Below are 21,292 nucleotides of genomic sequence, written 5' to 3'. Positions count from 1 at the left end.
GATACCCTTTTGGGTTAAGCCTAGACAAAAAAACAACATTCCTTTACTGGTTGTTGACTATCGTGTAACGTTTTCCATCTCCCCAAGGATTGACTGAAGTATAGAAATATGACAATCCCTGGACATTTCCCACCCGGCATTAAAGCTAAAGGGGGCGTAGTTTTGGCTTCGCGGGATGTATAAATACGCATGCAGTCACGTCCATTTGGAATTGGGACGTATAATTCGATGCCTTGGAAAGGGAGAGAGTCCCGCTCTCTGTGCCTTTAAAAACCGACGAATCAACTCTTTTAGGTCTGTTGAAATGCAGAATGTCTTCCCCTATCCATCTTCGCTAGCCAAGGGTTACGATACGGTTTCCTCCTTTTGTAAAGAATAGAGGATCGGATCGTAACCAAACATGCCCTCTCCACATGGATCGTAACCAAACATGCCCTCTACACATTGCAGAACCTACTAATTTTATTGATTGCTAATTTGTTCTCGTACTGAAGGTGCATGAATATTTGCCACCAACGTAAAACAAAACATCAATAACTCAATCTGTTTCCTCAAATTCTGTTTTGACACTTGTTGTGAGTGGTTAAAGTATGATAGTTATAACCTGATATTAGTTGAGATCTCACAAGTCCAGGTGTAACTAGATAAACACTAGAGAAAACATCAATAATCGTAGATTCCGAAAAGTGAGAGAGAAGATTCGTAGACACAGTAAGTATCATATGAACAAAATGCGATTTAGACGGTATACTTCAATGAGACAGCAACCAAACTTCACAAAAAAACTTAAATTAGGCATCTAGAGGTAAACAATAAAATATTATTACAATAGAAGACGGGTGTCTATAGAATATGTGAAGCTCTAAATAGTCCGGAGTCTATGTAACACAATGTGAGACAATCCAAGATATGTCATCAATACCATACAACAAATGAAAACAATATAAATAATATAATAGAAGACAACCTTTGACTCAGAACAGGCACATGCACATGTAGGGGAGTGAGACTAGTTATTTCAGATTTCAACCCTCATCCTTTTAATCTCAATAAGTAGAATAAGAAAAGGTACATAAAACAAACATGTTGATTCTGTTCTGTATTTTTTGCATGTTTGCGTTGTCAATTTTCTTGTTTCTATAGGGCTTTACATTTTTGTAACTTTATGATTTGTTTGTCCAATTTATGAAAAGGTTTCATCTTTGCTCATATTAACCTCTCTTTACGATAATGTTTTTACGAACAATAAATACCTGTGTTGCAATGACTTAGAATGACATTAGTAGTATTTCACCATCTAAAGGTTAAGCAACTTGACATTGCTTTCAGTATAACTGAGAGAAGTCTTTCGTTTTATTTTACTTATATTTTTTGTTTTCTATTATATCATTATCATAGTGTTAAGGGATTTTCTTATACTGTTTTTCATTTTACGTTCTTTTGTTTTAGTATAATATAATAAAATTATTTAATAATTGTTGTTTTAAGGTGATATGGTGTGTCCTGTTCCAGTCGAACGTGTTCTGGTTACCAACACGACAAACTTCGCATAAATATTTGTCTCAAAATAATTGTAATAAACACAAACTGTGTCACTTTGGTTTTTATTCTTATATTTGTTTTCCGTCAATCAGAAATTAGTTTGATTTGGTTAATTCTTCTTATAACAGTAGTCCCCTATTCCAGATAGTACAGGTTTTTTAACCTGGTAGTCAACAACACATCGCCAGATCTTTTTCTGATCATAAAGTCTGTAGATGACGAATTTCCCAATCTAATATGAACAGGTTTTGTAGAGTATTCACGAATTTCCTCGTCCAATATGAACAGGTTTTGTAGAGTATTCACGAATTTCCCCATCCAATATGAACAGGTTTTGTAGAGTATTCACGAATTTCTCCATCCAATATGAACAGGTTTTGTAGAGTATTCACGAATTTCTCCATCCAATATGAACAGGTTTTGTAGAGTATTCACGAATTTCACCATCCAATATGAACAGGTTTTGTAGAGTATTCACGAATTTCCCCAATCAAAATAAACAGGTTTTGTAGGGTATTCACGAATTTCCCCATCCAATATGAACAGGTTTTGTAGAGGTATTCATACGAATTCTTCTTCCGTATTTCTTTTTCAGTATTTTAAAAATGAACAGCATCCTTACCAAAAATGATAATTTTCATCATGAAGGCATTTATGTAAAAGACATTTTATGGCAAAATAACTGTGTTGAATAAACTCATCTTCAGTCTACAGATATGAATACAAAGGACTTAGTTATGACATGTAAAGAGTTTCTGAACTTCTTAAGTTGAATTCAATCAACAATTTCAGACGAAATGCTCATGTTCTATCACTGACATTTCGTAGCATGTTTACCAGATGACCCTTCATTTGTCTTTATTCTAAATCACTGTATTACACGTTACTGCTCGCTCTGTAGTGTGTGGACGTGGTATAAATGAGGGTCCGGATTAGGGGGGTCTTCGTTTCTGTATTCTGTAATTTTTAGGGCATTTGTCCCTATTCAGTAAAAAATATGCTTATTCTATAAAATTATTGTGTTCGGGTCCTACATATGCAAATTTCCTATCATATCACAATTTTTCCATGATAGTTCTTCTTGTCTGTTTCAACCTCCAGTATTATTGAAAAGTGATGGTTGCTCGTGTGTGCCTAAGTCTGAGAGCGTTACAAAGAGGGGACGTCAATTTGCGAAAACATTATAGATACTGCCGAGCGGAGGGAGGCAAACATTTAAACAATTTTATGCTAAAAAATTATATATTTTCCAATCAAAGTACGCTTATGATGTTCAAAGTTGGGGTATGGCGACCATACCCCCACCTCCGTGAATCCTTCACTGCACACCACAAAGGACACCATTTATCCATTTTGATTAATATCTGATTATAACCAAAAATGGAAAAAAAATAAGTCATCTTAATTTCTTTGTAACAATCTGGATATTTGGGATAATAAGCAGTAGATAAAATTGGGTATATTTGATAATATTTGATATGTGCTATATGTAATAGTATTGAGAAGCATCATAGTTACCTTGTTCAGTTAACAGACAATAGAATCTGACAGTTAGAAATCACAAAATAAAAAAGCTAAATTTCGTCAATTTACATCACTGAATAAATATCGAGAACCACACAGACAAGTATACGGTGGCAATTTGTATATTTGATATGAAAAATTAAAATTCGATCGCCTGAACTAGATAGCCTAACTTTCCAAAACAAATATCGAAAAATTGTCTATCAATAATTGTTTGGGCGGGAGAAGATTAAAATATATTTTACATTTATTGGAAGTGAAAAAAAATGTTATGTCCAATCTTTTATGAGACACTGATTTGGTCAAAATTATTGTATTTTAGGAGGTTCTGAAATACTTCCATAATTCGATTTCGGGATATCTTGAAAGATTTCAGGACCTCCAAATTCCAATTTCGGGAATAATGGAGGTCTTGAAACGAATTGTAGAGGTCTTGAAACATTGCAGGAGATCCTGAAATCGAAATATGGAGGTCCTGATATATTTCAGGATATTGTCTGATTTTTTGGGGTATATTTTAATATTTGCAACAACAATTCAGGATTTCCTTTAATACAATAATTTTGGTTAAATCCCTGCATCATAATCATTCTGAAAGAGAAGCAGAATATTTCAAAGGGATATTCTAACTCATAAGTCGAAACGAACTGACAATGCCATGACAAAAAACGAAAAACTAACAAGTTAACAAAACACAACATAGACAACTAAAGACTGAGCAACACAAAACACAACAAGAACCGGGGTGATCTCAGGTGCTCCGGAAGGGTAAACAGTCTCTCTGTCATATCATTTGTAACATTTAAAATACTAAAAGTATACACAAAAAAGAGTCAGTCAGAAGAAATTGAAGTTATATATCAAATAAAGAAAAAGATCAAAACCAAAATGTCAGTCCAGAAGAACAGAAATGCAGAGACAAACCAGGGGACAATAAAAAGGAACATGTCCTCCTATTATATGCTTTATACGACTTCTACAGATACGATCAGATACTCTGCAATTTCTTTGTATTGCTATGCTTTTTGTCGTCAATGATTATCCTGGTCTGAACTCTGTCACAAACTGCTTTATCGGTGTTGCAATATGTATATCATTGCTGGTACAATGCAGGAGAAGGATGTAGGAATAACTTTGTCTGCACTTGCGCACAAACTGATAATTCGAGATTTTTTAACTTGTGCAAGATCGTGTTTTCGGAGGGAAAATATCGATACCTACGATGGTATAGAATTGGCATGGCTAAGATCAATGAACCGATTACGATCATTTCGACATTTCATACCAAATGATCTACTAATTTATTGTCAATTATCAATAATAAATTGTATGTGCAGAAAACGCGCAATTTCATTATTATGTTAATCATTTATTTCTTTATTTCTGTAATCAATTTTTTTACCTTATTCTTTTTTTTTTACACAATTATTCTTTATATTTTAGCACCCCCATTATTCTCTTTATTTCTTTGCCCATTTTCTCTATTCTTTGTTTTTTTGGCAATTATTCTCTATTCTGTAAACCCCATCCACATCCTCATAAATAATAAAGTTATGTTTCAAGAAAGTAGGAATTACATTAATCATTTTTTCCTGTGAAGACGGACGTATTTGTTAGACTATTGATTTTGAATAGTTTATGAGGGAATAATGTGCCAACCATTTTTCGGGACCTTTGTATACTATTGTCAACAAACTTATATTGTAATCTCTTAAAGTTATGCATATTTTGCTTTGTTCGCTTGATCGCCAGCTTTAGTTTTTCATCAAATTCAGACTTGATACCAAGACAGCTTAAATTGATTCGTTATAACATTGAAAGTAGCTGTATTTCATCTTTGTCAAGATTTTGCATCGCTGAGGGTTATATTTTTTTGAATTACATGACAACACATATATATTATCATTAAAGAGATTTTAATAAACAAAAAGATTAAAGGATAAGTGTACTATTTTAAGATTGGTACGTAAAAATGTTGTTAGATGTTTTGAGAATTGAACAATAACTCTGTAACAATTATGTATCCAAAAATGCCGTGTGGTGCGTTATCATGTTAAGTTTTGAGATTTAAATAAATGTTACTATCAAGTCATCATCTTACTACCATAGTCTTACACATGTGTTGTTTAACTTTCAAAGTTATAAATGATTGTACAAAGCGGAATAACTCAATAATCACGTTCAAAATCTGCTTGATTATTACAAAAATGACATAATTAAACATTTCTCTCATTTTAATTATACGATTGAAAAAATTACACACTAATTCAAAAACAGTCGGTGACGAATATTTTTTTAAATCTTCATGTACTTACGAACAAATGAAGATATTAAGGGAATGGAATATATCATATATTACACTAAAATCCCTCTCAGTTAAATTTACTATCGTCATATTGTAATTTGCCAGTTTTGACAAAACTGTGCACGTTTCTTAGGCGTAGTGAAAAGATATGTTAATAACAAGTTGGTATCTTTATAGATATTATAAACATAAGTTTTATTCACATTACATTTGGAGGTATTTACTCAGCTATCGGTTATATACTTCAGTTGTTATGTATTATATTGGTCATTTATATTTACAGTCTGACATGCTTGCAAATGTATAGTTTTGTATTTGTTAATGTAGAATTGCTATCATCTTGTCGCACCTTACATGTGCCTACGTTGTAAATAAATTGTCTTGTCTTGGCTAAACAATATTGAAAATAAAATCATTACTAATTAAAATTGTTATTTTCAGTATATTATCTATAAGATTACAACATTCGCAGAAAATAGTAAGATTATATATATTCAGAAAATAGTAATTGAATATTGCACTCCCCAAAATATTTTAAGTTGATAACTCATACATGTTTGTAATAATGTAGAAGTGTTTCGGTTTTTTTTTGATTTTGTATTAACAATATACATAAAAAGCGGCCGTTTTTGCTGTTTGAGTCATTTTGAAAAGTTTTAATAATTTACGAAAGCTTAAAACAGAGCGATGTTAGTATACACTTGTTTTGTTCTTTTGATGCTGTTTTCACTCTACATATCGAGGCTAATTCTACTAGATAAACGAATAAATGTAAAGCATTTATTCCAACATTAACCAATGAACCATACAAATGAGGTCAAGGTCATATGATCCCTGACACACAGACATGTACACCTTACAATGATTCTACACATCAAATACAGTTGACATATAGCTTATAATATCCGAGAAATAGACAAAACAACAAAAATTTAACATTGTCCAAAGAACCACGAAAAAGGTCAAGGTAAGATGAAACCTGCCAGTCGAACATGTACGTCTTCGCCATATAGTTGACCTATTGCTTATAGCATGTAAGATACGGACTTGACCACAAAAACGTAACCTTGATCACTAATCCATGAAATGAGATCGAATTAAGGAGAACTCTGACGGACATGTAGACCTTGCAAGAAACCCATATACCAAATATAGTTTAACAGACTTATTCACAAGGGATATATATAGTAACGATACTGTTGTCAAGTCATTAAAGATGGCATTTTTTGGAATTAATATTGATTCAATCATAAAGTCTTTGCATCAGAAGCAAACACATTTATTCTAAAATCAGTTTTTGGCATGATACGGGCTATGTTTTCCCGTTTAATTTATGATGGCATGACACTAAACCCCCAACGGGAGGGATTGTGGTTGATTTTCATATGATGAAGACATAATCTTTCTATCAGTTTAATTGAGATCTGGTGCTGGCATGTCAGCAATTGCTAGTAGTGCTTTGTTAATTTATGTTGATCATTTTGCTTATTTTCTTCTGATACCTATATTCAAACATCGGACAAGCAGCGGTGCCGACCGAGTGGTAGTAAAAAAACAAATGGTATAATCTTTTTGTGTCTGTAATAACTTTCGTTGGGTATGCTCTTCATAAAAATACTTTACACACAAGGCAAAAAGTATAAAACATGTTGAAAGCATAAATACAAAAAAGGTCTAAATACAACAGCTAAACTTGTTAAAGATAAACTTTGTCTGATATTGATTGATTGATTGATTGGTGTTTAACGCCACTTTCAGCACAGTGCTATTTCGTGGCGGTCTGTTTTTATTGGCGGAGGAAGCCGGAGTGCCCGGAGAGAACCACAAACCTTCGGTAGGAAAACTGACGATCCTAGTCAACTTTGTCTGAGAGATAAAGCCTTAACACAACTATATCATTTTATGAACTCGTTATTTACAAATATAATGTACATGAACCATTTAAATCCTTCCAGTGTCGATGATAGTCTTCAGCTGTCCAAACTACAAGCATGTGAAATTAAATTGCAGCTAACCCATGCATTGAACGCGGTTTTAAACTTTGAAGTAGCCGGAGGTCATGGGATTCTTTTCACAAAAAAAAGCTTAATTATCAATCCTTTAAATAAACTTATTCTAAAAGGTTACCAATTCAACACTGTAATTAGATGCTTGAATATTTTTTTTTATTGGTATAAATATTGATTTTGTTATCAATGAATTAAAACCATACTAAATAGTGTTGTTATACACATATGGTATGGGTACTACAATATGTCGGTACCTATATGTTAGCATTGCACAAGGTCATGTTTTTCTCTGACTGTTAATGACGGTCTTTACACTAAATCCATTGGATGTTGGATGTGTACTGATTGATAAATTAGTCTTAGATACATGATTTCTTTTATTAGTTGTTATTGGCTTTGAACCAGCTGTCAGTAACTGCGAGCACTCTCAGATCTGTACATTGTGTCTTTTGTTGTTAGGGATGCATAAATACCCTGCCACGTCCAGTCTGTTTTTTTCTGTTAGATGTTTTTCTGCTTTGTATCGATCTGATGAGTTTAGCCATTTTCAACATATATTTATAGTTTGTTCTTATGTTCTGCTGTAACACCACTGTCATATTGTTTTTCGTTAACTGTTTTGTTATAAATTAGGCCGTTAGTTTTCTCAATAGAAAGGCCGTACGGTTGCCTATAATTGCTTACATCCACTTCATTTGAACTCGGATGGATAGTTGTTTCATTGGCAATCATACCACATCTCCTTATTATTAAATTACTATAAAAATTGATCGTAAATTAAACTGAAATGTTCATGACTTACGAGTATTTGTTTTCTGGCAATATTTTAATTGTGAAAAAATGGTACTAAATTTAGATACTTATTTTAAACTAAAATATTAAAAGTTGTTTTTTCTCGCTTATCTATATCTTTTTTTCAGTTGATGTGTGTTTTTGGAACAAGCTATATACCATCAAGTGATCGTTATTATGATTTGGATTAACTGTGTCCCCTTATCACAAATTTGTTTCTTTTACTACAAATATATCATAAACTTAACATTATCATTGATCCGTGAAAATGCGGTCAATGTAGATAAACCAAGATGGACAGAAATAAACAACTAACAATCATTCCAAACCCCAATCGAAGTTGACCTATTGCTTATAGTATACAAGAAACAGACCATGCCATGAAAACTTTATATTGGCCAATGAACCATAAAATGAGGTCAAGGTCAGATGAACCCTGGCAGACATAAATTTACACCTCACAATCATCCCATGCATAAAACGTAGTTGACCTAATAGCTTGTGGAATCTAAGAAACAAAATTAACCAGGAAAACTTAACATTGAGCAATGAACCATGAATATAAGATCAAGGTCAGATGACACCTGCCAGACAAACATGTACACCTATCAATCATTCCACACCAAATAAAGTTGACCTATTGCTTATAGTATCTTAGAAGAGGACCTAACTACTGAAACCTAATATTGACCAATGAACCATGAAATTGGGGTCAGAGACATGATATTCACGACAGACATGTACACCTTATTCATTCCATACACCAAATATAGTAGACAAATTGCCTATAGTATAAGAAAATAAGACCAAAACACAATAAAATGCTCCGCTGGGCGCAGCTTGATACGACCGCAGAGGTCGAACCCTGAACAGTTGGGGCAAGTATGGACACAACATTCAAGCTTGATACAGCACTGAATTTGGATTGTGATTAAATATTTGAAAAGAAAAAATCCTCCCCCCCCCCCCCCAATTTTTTGAACCCCCTTATGATTCATCACACCCAAACTCAATCCCAGCCTTCCCTTAGTGGTATGGTACCATGCAATACAATTTCAGAGAGATCCATACACTTGAACACAAGTTATTGTCTGGAAACTAGAAAAATGCTTGTTTTTAGGCTCCTTTTTGGCCCAAAATTCCTAAACGTTTAGAGCAATTACCCCCAAACTCAAACCCAGCTTTCCCTTTGTGACATGGAACCTTGTAGTACAATTTCATAAAGATCCATACACTTACACACAAGTTATTGTCCTGAAAATAGAAAAATGCTTGTTTTTTGCCCCTTTTTTGCCCCTAATTCCTAAAATTTTGAGGCAATTACCCCCAAAATCAATCCCAGCCTTCCCTTTGTGCTATGATACCTTGCAGTACAATTTCAGAGAGATCCATACACTTGAACACAAGTTATTGTCTGGAAACTAGAAAAATGCTTGTTTTTTGGCCCCTTATTCCTAAACGTTTTGGGCAATTACCCCCAAACTCAATTCCAGCTTTTCCTTTGTGATATGGAACCTTGTAGTACAATTTCAGAAAGATCCATACACTTACACACAAGTTATTGTCATGAAACTAGAAAAATGCTTGTTTTTTGGCCCTTAATTCCTAAAATTTTGAGGCAATTACCCCCAAAATCAATCCCAACCTTCCTTTTGTGGTATTGAACCTTATGGTTAAAGTTCATAGAGATCCATTCACTTTAACTAAAGTTAGAGTGCGAAAACCAATGTGTCTTCGGACAACGACGACGAAGCTGGACGACGATGACGCCAATGTCATACCAATATATGACCACAAAATTTGTTTGCGGTCGAATAAAAACTTAACACCAACCAATGAATCATGAAAATGTGGTCAAGGTCAGATGAAACCTACCATACAAACACGTACACCATACATCTTATAGTTGACCTTTTGATTATAGTATTCAACAAGAATGTGTCCATAGTACACGGATGCCCCACTCGCATTATCATTTTCTATTTTCAGTGGACTGTGAAATTGGGGTCGACAATAATTTGGCATTAAATTTAGAAAGATCATATCATAGGGAGCATGTGTACTAAGTTTCAAGTTGATTGGACTTCAACTTCATCAAAACCTACCTTGACCAAAAACTTTAACCTGAAGTGGGACAATTGGACAGACGAATAGACGCCCAGACCAAAATACATAATGCCCCTAGGTGGGGCATAAAAACAAGAATGTGTCCATAGTACACCGATGCCCCACTCGCACTATCATTTTCTATGTTCAGTGGACCATGAAATTGGTGTCACTCCAATTTGGCATTAAAATTAGAAAGATCATATCCTAGGGAATATGTGTACTAAGTTTCAAGTTGATTGGACTTCAACTTCATTAAAAACTACCTTGACCAAAAACTTTACCCTGAAGCGGGACAGACGGACAGACGAACAGATGGACGCACAGACTGAAAAACATAATGCCCCCTAGGTTGGGCATAAAAACAGTCCAAAACACAAACACTTAACATTGACAGAGTAACTGTGAAAATGAAGTCAATGTCAGATGCAACCTGCCAGACTGACATATACTTCTTACAATAGTTCCATACACCAAAATAACCTTCTTCTTATACTCATAACAGTATCAGAGATTAAACCTCACCACATATCTTTAACCTTGATCACTGATCCATGAAATGAGGTTGAGCTGGGGTATTATTAAGCTTTTACAATAGGGATATATCTCAAATATTGCACTACATTTTATCCCAAATACAGTCATACATGTAATGTTTGGAATGACAAAAATAGTTTCATTACTAAATAACTTTTACAGTAGGGATATCCACATCATTCATTGTTCGAAATTTTTCTTCATTTTATCAAAAATCAAGACTTATTTAGGTGGAAGATAAATGGGGAATGTGTCCATGGGACACAGATGATGCCCCCGCTTGCATGTGACATTATTAAGGGACAAAACTCAAAGAAAGGTAAAAGTGACGCTACCCAAATTCGTACTTGATTTGAGTTTTGTGGTAATAAGCATTGTGTATAAGATTCATAGCATTTTGTTGAAGCAAACTAAAGTTAGAGAACTGAAACGAAAAATTCAGCAATCTTTCCATTTGTAAAGGGGCATAACTCAGTGCATCACCCAAATTCGAACTTGATCCGTGTTTTGTGGTAATAAGCATTGTATATAAGTTTTATAACATTTGGTTGAGGCAAACTAAAGATAGAGAACTGAAACCAATTTTGGGACGTCGGGACATATGGACGTGGGTCAAACTTAATGCCCCCTCTGCTACCGGGCAAAATTTATGAACAGTTGGTTGAGTGCAGGAGAAGTACATTTAGGCTTCGCCTATCCAAGAGAATTGTCTAAATATGATCTTTGCCTGAGGAAGAGAGTGGCTTTATGATACCAATTATGCTAATGACTGGCCATAAAATTGAATATCAATTTCTGTATTGGTATCCATGTTTATTTTCTACAAAATACATAAACAGTTAACATATCTATGAGATTTCTACCAAGATAGAAGTAGAAGTTTCATGGATATTACATATCTGATCAGTGGAATATCCACCATTGATGAATGTGGTGGAGACACCACTAATTCTACATAACATTCACTAGATAAATATACAAAACTCCCATCAGAAAATCTCATCATTACAGCTTCATGACAAGCAGTGTTATTGTTATTAACATTGTAGATTAATGTAGGCTAAATAAGAAGACATCTTTTATTAGAGCATACTCTAATACACAAATTTATCTTGTCTGATATTGATCTCCATTGTCTGAATTCATTACATGGAGTGTGTATTCTTAACTAGACATATGCTTGATGGAAATGAGGCTTTCAAACAATTTTATTCTCATTTTTCAATTCTAAAACAATTAATGGGAACAATGGCAGTATATTCAATCCATCCTCTGTCAAAATAATAACAGAGTTCAAAGTTTAACATTCAATTAGGAAATTTAAATGCATGCTAGGTTCTTAATCCATATAAACCTTAACAAAAAAAAAACAACTTTTGAACAATTTATAGATTTAATGGGAAGGAAAGTTAGAAGAAAATATCCCCAAATGAATTAAGCAAATTAAGTATTACCAAAATTATATGAAATATAAGGGATAAATAGTTTCACTTTAATACAGTTGTGTATCAACATACATCAATCATCCACTTGTAAAATGAAAACAAAAACAAAATGATAAATAAATGAATAATACAATATAAATCAATTTCAAAACTTAGTGAAAAATGTCACAATACAGTATGTACATGTTTTACACTTTAGGTCCAGAACATGAAAGATTTTGTTCACAAATACTATCTTAAGATAAAATAAACATATATGATTTGTTTTTTGTTGAATGATAATGTACATGAGAAAAAAATTGCACACATCCAACAATTGTTTGTCAAGAATTATATCCGACTTGTTCCAAGTGGAACATGATGATCCACTAGTAACAAAAAATCATTGGATTTCCTTTATCTTAGTGCCCTGTATTTTATTCTATACTTGTACATATATTCTGAGTGAGAATTTGTTTTTGAATATTTGCTTGCTGAATAACCCAAATCAAAGTAGCAAACAAGATTTCAATAGTAAGTGATAAGGGCATTCTGAAGAACTTACAGTATAATAAGGAACACTGTAAAAAATTAGGCCCAACACCAATATTCCTTGGAATGTTTATACTTAGAGTCTGAAAAATACTTCAGTTGGTTCTAGGAGAATATTGATAAGTGATAAAAACAAGATTTCATAGTGACGCTAACCTTCATCAAAACATTTCTGTCCATAAAAACACCTTGAAACATACTTATTATTTTATCCTCAACAAAAACTGATAATAAATTATATTATTCCCGGCTCTACTTTCATTTTACATATTTTTTTTTAGTGTATTTGATAACCAATCAAGTCCTTCATATAGTCCGTCTCCACTTGTAGCACAGGTTGCCTGGATATACCATCCACGTTGACGCAGACTATGTAGACCTAGTTTATCTGTCACTTCGGCAGCATTCATTGCATTAGGTAAATCCTGATGAAAATAAATAAATGTTAATATTATAAATTATCTTTTATCTTTCAATAATGTATTTCAACAAGAACAGGGTTTGAAATTAGTGGTCGCCCTCAAGCCATTTGCTAGTATTTTTTTATGTGGGATCATAAATGTGTAATCTCATTAGCCCACATGCAGAGTACATTTTAAAATTATCATTCATTAAAATCGCATGATATCAATTGTAGTTCACGGAAAACCAGTTTTAAAACGGTCACTTTTTTTCCAAAGCATGGTATCCTTGCTCATTATTCGACTGACACAAACTTCAAATTGGGCCAGGATTACCTCATCAATGACAATTTCATTTACACATGTGTGTGTCAAACTCTTCTTGCTTTTCTGTCTATATGGTTTCTACAGGTAAATTTGTCATAGAACTGTTTTGGTCTGATACATGTTATATTCGTCTCGTAATATTACTTTCCAAATCGCTTGTCAAACAGTTTATTTTTGTAAATTTTCCTTTGTCCATTGAAATACATTACGAGAAACGGACCAACTATAAACAAAATCCATATTCTAGCAATTATAGCTTCAGACTCACTAATGACACAGCTGACAGAAGAATAATAATCACAAAAGTGAAAATTACGCATTCCACACACAATTAGAGACATTTGGTAGGATCACCTTAGTTAAATGTACTTATATCAATGCAAATGCATTGTTGCATATTTATTGAATTAAGTTGCTTAAATTTGTAAAATTTATATATCTTTTATATAATGCAATTCAATTCAAATTTTTATTGTCTTTATACTAAATTTCATAGCATGAATTTGAGGGCTATTAAAGGGGCATTAGCTACGAGATATAAAAAATAAACAGCTGCGCCAAGAGCGCATGATACGCCCCTCGTCTTGTGTGTGAGGTTGTAAGCAATAATCATAAATATTTTCTGAGATACGGCGTGACATGTGAAAACCCCCATTTTTTTTATAAAAAAATCAATAACTCTAAAATAAAAATTTGAATCATCACCAAAAAGTATACAGATCTTTAGATTAATATAATTAAGAAGTGTGTAAAGTTTTAAGCAATAATAATAAATCGTTTTTGAGATACGGCGCGACATGTGAAAAAAACACCCCCCTGTTTTAGTTACAAAGTCCCGTAAAACAAAAAGTTTTAATCTTATTTTCACCAAAAAGTATACAGATCATTTGACCATCATAAGAAACAACTATGCTAAGTTTCATGAAATTTGGATAAGTCGTTCACAAGTACCGGTGCGACATGTGGACGCCGGACAGCAGACATTTGTATACCATAATATGTCCCGTTAAAATTTTGACGGGCGTATAATAATTAAAATATGATTTTTTTTTGTTCAATCATTAATGAAAGTGAAAAAGTGAAATAATAATTCGCTCTTAGCAGCCAGTTTGGTACAATTTTGTCAAAATAAGTTAAGAAACATCGCTTATGAATTATTCACTTGCAAGTGAATAATTAGACCTCATTGGATCCGTGTTCATGTGACCTTCAATTTAACTCCTTAGCTAGAGATGGGTTATGCATGAATTAGGCGTGTTCAGTTATTATAAGAAAAAGAAGGTCAACATTGAAAGTGAAACAAGGGTAAACCATTTGATTGACAGATTCGATCCACAAAAACTTATTCTGATACAGGTAAAAACGATGATTAACATGTATTTTTAACCTATAATATGAAATCAAACAGACCTAGAAAAATCCAATTGCATGAGTTCGCTATCTATTTATATCTATATTTATGTTTATATCGGGTTATATGACCGTCAACAGTCTTCAGAGGTCACCTCGATGGTTAATTAGATGGCTTCTCGACTAAAATACACACGAAATTGTGATACATATTATAGAGCTCATGCATTGTAAATTGTTTAAGACTTTTTATAATTTGGATTTACGTTTTAGTATGTTAAAAATCAAATATGAGAATTTGAGTCTATTCGGTGAACATGACTTTGACAGCTAATTATATATATATATATAATGCCCCTTTAAGATTAACTGTGGGCCTAAAAGTCTATCATACTAGGGGCCCACATGGCTCCTTGAAAATAATCAAAAGTTCAAACCCTAAAGAAGTTACACACAATGTAATACAAAAATATCCCAATTTGTTTTTAAATATTGACAGAAAATTCGGTGTTCAGTGGGCATAATCCTTACTTTGACCTATAATTGTTTACTTTTTACACATTGTGACTTGGATGGATAGTAGTCTCATTGGCACTCATACCACATCTTATTTATATAATAAATATTCCAAGTATCAAAGAAGAAAAGATTACCTTGCAGATTAAAAATCAAGCAGAGAAACAAACATCTTTACAGCTTTTCCAAAATTAATTGAATAGGGTCAAAGGCTCCATTATGAAAATTTGATAAGTGATGGTTATTTTTAGACATATAGCCTTAACATTCTTATGAAAATTTGATAAGTGATGGTTATTTTTAGACATATAGCCTTAACATTCATATAAAATATTTAATACATTCATTTCTGGAAAAGCCCTTAGACAATATTTGGAATTGAGATATCTGATTTTTTTCAGGGGCATAAGGAGATGTGGTATGATTGCTAACAAGACAACAATTATATTTTATAGTTTATACATCGTTATACCGGTTCCCGTCTGACAACTACATCTTGAACCATAGTGTTTAATCAAGTGGATTCCAGTTTGCATTATGCAATGCCATTCAAAAAATGAGAAATTTGCAATTAAGCATTTAATTTTCATATTTATCAGTTTGTAATGGATTTTTAAATCAAAATTGCATATCAATATGGATATGGTAAATTATTAGTGTTTTGAAAAGATATAATGACAGCCTCTACCATTTCAATAACAAAAATGTAGAACTTTAATATTGAAGTTTCTTCTTCTATTTCTTCCTCTGTAATACATATCCTTGCCTGGGTATTTTATTAAAAGACTGAGGACAATATAAGACAATAATTTGGAAAAAACATGTTCATTTCTTCGAATATCTGAATCATGTACATTTTGATGGTCAATTTTTTCAAAATCATAAGGTGACATTTAGGAATTTTACTGAAAATCCAGGTTGACATCAACTTCTCCTTAAAGATTCATTATCGATGTCTGGAACACTAGGACGATAATATCTCTCACTTGGCATAGTGTGGTGACCCCTGTAATATTACCCACCTGTTTATTACAGAACACTAATAAAACAGCATCTCTAAGTTCATCTTCTTGTAACATTCTGTGTAATTCTTCCCTAGCCTCATTAATTCTTTCCCTGTCATTACTATCTACTACAAATATCAAACCTAAAAAAGAACAGGGTTCAATTCACATTATTCTAATTTTTCTAATTCAATTACTCATTATATGTATATTTTCTGGTACATGTACCCAAAACAAATCTAAATTACAAACTAGTGATCTGATGTGTTTTTTTGTACATCTAAATGAAAATAATGTGTGCAGAGGTTATGTTAACAATTGGTCTTTTGTTGGGCAATGTATGACAAATGTATATTGAAAAACCTTGTCCGTAATTATAAATTATGTAATTCATTGACCGCTCCCGACATGTGTAACTTCAAGGCATATTTTAGCGGCATTCTTTCAAAATTACTGCACTTTTCTTGTATCCCTGGTGCTTTCGACTGGAGAACTGTTGTACACAAGCATCGCACAAGTTGGCACTCCGAGGGGGGTGGGGAGCAAGAAGGTGAACTGTGGTTTATTTTTATCAATAGTACCGCTTAAGTCGACGCTAGGGGTCGTCTTGACCTTGTTGTAGGGTATGAATGATTTGTTCATTGTTGAAGACCCTACATCAACTGTCAAGATGAAGAACAGGAATAAAAGCCCTGTTCATTGATAATTATCTATGTATTGTGTGCTATTTTGTCCCATGTACATTTACTCCATATCCTTTCATTTTCTAACTATCAAATGTAAGCTTGTATCAGCACATATAAAAAGTATGACTAAAAAAAGGGAGATAATTTTTAATATTTTGGGGATATTTTCAATTCACACATACATGTATGAGATAGAACCCATCTATGAGATCCTAAATGATGTATACTGTACTTTACACTTTAGTCATACGTACCTTGTGTATTTTGGAAATAATGTCTCCATAAAGGTCTTATTTTATCCTGCCCTCCTACATCCCACACCGTAAAACTTATATTCTTATATTCTACCGTTTCTACATTAAAACCTGAAAAATATACACTTCTATATTGTAGAGTTTTTCAAAAGAATTGTACATTTTACAGACATCTTTGAGTTGCAAGGAATGAATTTTCTTTCTAAAAAAAAGTAGAACATTTGACAAAATATAAGTTGACATTATAACCTGTAAACCACATGTTCCTGTACAAAGAAATCTGTAAAACATACATTTAATATGAAATAAGGAAATGTGGCACATTTATGCATGCCAATGAGACAACTATCCAACATACAAATGTACATATACATGAATCTCTTAATATTCATTTCACGCTAAAATGTCACGCCTGCTTAAGTTATCATGATTGAATTCTAGTTGACCAATTGATTACATTGAGATACGGACTTGACCATGTTAACTTAACCTCGATCACTGATCAATAAAATGAGGTTGAGGTCAGGTGAACCTGTCTTTAAACTAACATGTAGACCTTGCAAGGAACCAATATACCAAGATAATTATCCTATTACTCATAATAAGTGAAAAATTCCCATGACAAAATAAAAACAATTTTTCAAGCAGTCCTACCTTTTCCATGAAATTGATGTCAAGGATAATGGACATACCTGTATGACAGATGAAAAATTTGTAACAAAAGGCATCTGCATACATGAACAAGGTATGCAAAATCCAGGTCTTCTACCTTCAGAATTATAAAGCTTTAAACAAGCAGTAAATGCCGCCCCCACCAGATTGTAATCCCTATACAGACGATATAAAAAACCATTATCACCTTTATCAATACCATGAATACCATTCATTTGAAAATATCAAACAAATGTGAAATTTAGGAAAACAAGCATTTTAACAAATTAAATGCTTTCTCATCATGTTCAGTTACTAATTTATTTGGAGAGGGTTTTCTGTGGGTTAATAATGTCAATATTCTGTGTTCTTTCACAAAATTATGCATATCAAAACCAAATCTGTATCAACCCCAGACCAGAGATGAACATGGCAGCTCACTGTCGAGATTGTTTATTGATACTTTGGAAAAATGATAAACCATTTTTGTCAATAACGGCAGTATATAAATTTCTCAAACAAGTACAAAATTTTAAAAATTTGTTCTTTCTACAAGTAAAGTATCATGGTCACTTGCCCAAAGGCCAAAAGGTTAAATAAGTTAATGTTAAACCCTGTGTTGTACACAACACACATATCACATAAGTAGTGTTAACAAAATAGCAAAATACAGTTACAGCAGTCACTTTCAGAATTATAATAATAAGGGGAAGTGAAAAGAAAAAAAAAGGGTGCACTCTACATTGAAATAAATGGAGAATGTGTCTATGGGACACCATGGACACTGATGATGCCCTGGCTTGTATCTAACGCAACGTTATTAACGTAATAAAGGGACTCAACTCAAGAAAGGTAAAAGTGACACCACCCAAATTCAAACCTGATTTGAGTTTTGTGGTAATAAGCATTGTGTATAAGTTTCACAACATTTGGTAGAGGCAAACTTAAGTTAGAGAACGGTAACAACTTTTCCATTTGAATTTTAAGGACACAACTCTAAGCGTAAAAGTGACGGCACCCAAATTCAAACTTGATCTGTGTTTTGTGGTAATAAGCATTGTGTATAAGTTTCATAACATTTGGTTGAGGCAAACTAGAGTTAGAGAAAGGAAACCAATTTCGGGTCGTATGGGTGTACAGAGGTAACACTTAATGCCCCCTCCGCTGCGGCAGAGGGCATAAAAAAAAGATGGTGGAACATAAATAAGCATCTCAAAATCAAGTTTATCACTTGTTTCTTGCTTGTAGTACACTTTAATCAGCAACCTGTCTGGCTATTTTAATGTAGGAGTAAAAGACAATTCAATTTCGAATTCGGGAAAAACATGTTTGTTACGGCGATTATCAAATCATTTGGGTTTGAACTGAGATATTACCAAAATCATGAGGTGACATGAGGGAATTTTATGGTTAATTGAGGGCAATATGGTCGCTTAATTTGCCTGGTGATGTGACCACTGCAGTTATATTATTAGAAACTTGCATTGTTGTCTTGAAAAGAAAACATGAGCTACTGCACTTCTGTCTCACCATTTTTATACATGAGACATTGGACAAACGTTACTTCTCATTTTTGTTCAGGGTGCAAAACCCTTTGTAATATTGAAAGATACATTTGTAGAAATGTTATTCTTACCTATAGTAGGTATAGTTGTCACTATTTCTCCTAACTTCAACTTGTAAAGAATAGTAGTTTTACCGGCAGCATCCAATCCTACCATTAATATTCTCATTTCCTTTTTACCAAATAACGAGGAGAAAAGTTTCCCAAAAACTGATCCCATGTTGATGAATTATTTAATTAAAGCTTCTAACGATTTTCCAATTCTGTGTTATCTGTAATACAAATGTCATAAATATCAAAAGGACATTGCTTTAGTTTAATATCTTATACATGTGATATTAAAACAAACTCTAAAATTGTTCAAAAATCCTCATTAATTAGGGCAATAACTGTTATAAAGACATAATTGTGTACATGTAGATCCTGTCATGCTTTTTACTTTCACTGGTTTAACTTTTCTATCTACTAAAGATGTAGCTGCGGAACTGTAGGTGTTAGGTCCTTATGATATTTTTTGACAATTTGCGGACCATAGAGCTACGGATTTTTCCTATTTCAAAACATTCGGAATTGCGACCCAGGTTCAGGCCACACTTATTTCCCAAATTTTTATTATTCATCTGCCCCTCATAGCTTGTCAATCTGGGTGACTGGTCCCTACTCATCCATCATACTCACTCACAGTGTCAGTGTGCCCACTTTTCCCCAACCTACATATAGCATTAACAAAACTACTGCCTCATGAATGATTTCCTCTAAAGAATTAGCAATCAGTGAGCAGCCAAATGTGTACCTACCTTCAAGAGAACCCTGACAATAACTCTACAAATGTAGCAAAATTGTGAACTCCTACTTACTGATTTTAATCTATACAGGAACTAACAAGCTTGAGAAGCAAGTCTCTATTTAAGTGTTTCGAATGATTTTTATATAAAGAGAATGTTATAACAGCTTTTCAACACAGTCTTTATACAGATTCTAGTTACTATAAACTTAGTGTAAAATAAGTATTATTTTGAAGCCGGTGAATTATAACCTTCAACTAAACAAAAATGACGATGGGGCGGATAGTAGAATGTAATTATCAATGTTTAATAATGCCACTTTTACACATTGTTTTAAAAGAACAACTTTAATATTTGAAGTATCAGGATTTCGATTAAATAGTAAGTTCAACCTTAGAATTAACTCTTAACAAATAAAATTACTAAATGTCACTTCGCTCAGTCATTCCTTTATAAACCGGAAGTTCACATTTTCATTAGTATTCCTGTATCATTTAGGTTATATTGTACATAAATATAATATTTTCATCAACAAACCTGTTTAATGTACCTGTCTGCCAAAACTGTTGCAGTGAAAGTGTTTAAGTAACGATATATGCTTGATTTCGTATCTAAGACCTGTCAAAACAATGTAAAATGGCGGACGTGGAGAATATTTCGTTGCACATGCCACGTCAATATCCCGCATTTGGGATGTATCAATTGGTCAATACAAAGTACCCTGTCATGTGATCTTTAGCGTGATATATCAAAGTATTGAAAGTTCTTTAAATCAGATTAAAAAAATCTGAATCATCTGACTTCTATCAGAGACATATATACACATATATATGTCTCTGCTTCTATAGGTCAGAAATGAACAATGGTTTTATTCAAATAAGCGTTAAAAAAACCCGCTGCATTTGTTTGCACCTGTCCTAAGTCAGGAATCTGATGTTCAGTAGTTGTCGTTTGTTGATGTGG

At 33.1% G+C, this 21,292-nt stretch overlaps 1 protein-coding gene across 2 annotated transcripts; it reads right to left on the bottom strand.

Annotated features, from left to right (window-relative positions):
• Positions 1-11,607: 11,607 nt before the first annotated feature.
• Positions 11,608-21,024, bottom strand: LOC127730968 (ADP-ribosylation factor 2). 2 transcript variants are annotated; one of them, XM_052239606.1, is made up of 5 exons: positions 20,867-21,024; positions 19,617-19,816; positions 17,330-17,440; positions 16,408-16,532; positions 11,608-13,216 (listed from the first exon to the last, which is right to left on the bottom strand). In XM_052239606.1, exons 2-5 carry the CDS (start codon positions 19,762-19,764, stop codon positions 13,055-13,057), a joined length of 546 nt encoding a protein of 181 aa, XP_052095566.1. In that variant the 5' UTR covers positions 19,765-19,816; positions 20,867-21,024; the 3' UTR covers positions 11,608-13,054. The 2 variants fall into 2 exon arrangements, with proteins under 2 accessions (XP_052095566.1, XP_052095567.1); XM_052239607.1 differs by having other exon boundaries at positions 20,880-21,019.
• Positions 21,025-21,292: the final 268 nt, after the last annotated feature.

The sequence above is a fragment of the Mytilus californianus genome, unplaced genomic scaffold, assembly GCF_021869535.1.
Source record: "Mytilus californianus isolate M0D057914Y unplaced genomic scaffold, xbMytCali1.0.p SCAF_2, whole genome shotgun sequence".
Classification (NCBI taxonomy): Eukaryota; Metazoa; Mollusca; class Bivalvia; order Mytilida; family Mytilidae; genus Mytilus; species Mytilus californianus.
The sequence above is the reverse complement of the archived record's forward strand: the minus strand, read 5'-3'. Positions and strand labels throughout refer to the sequence as shown.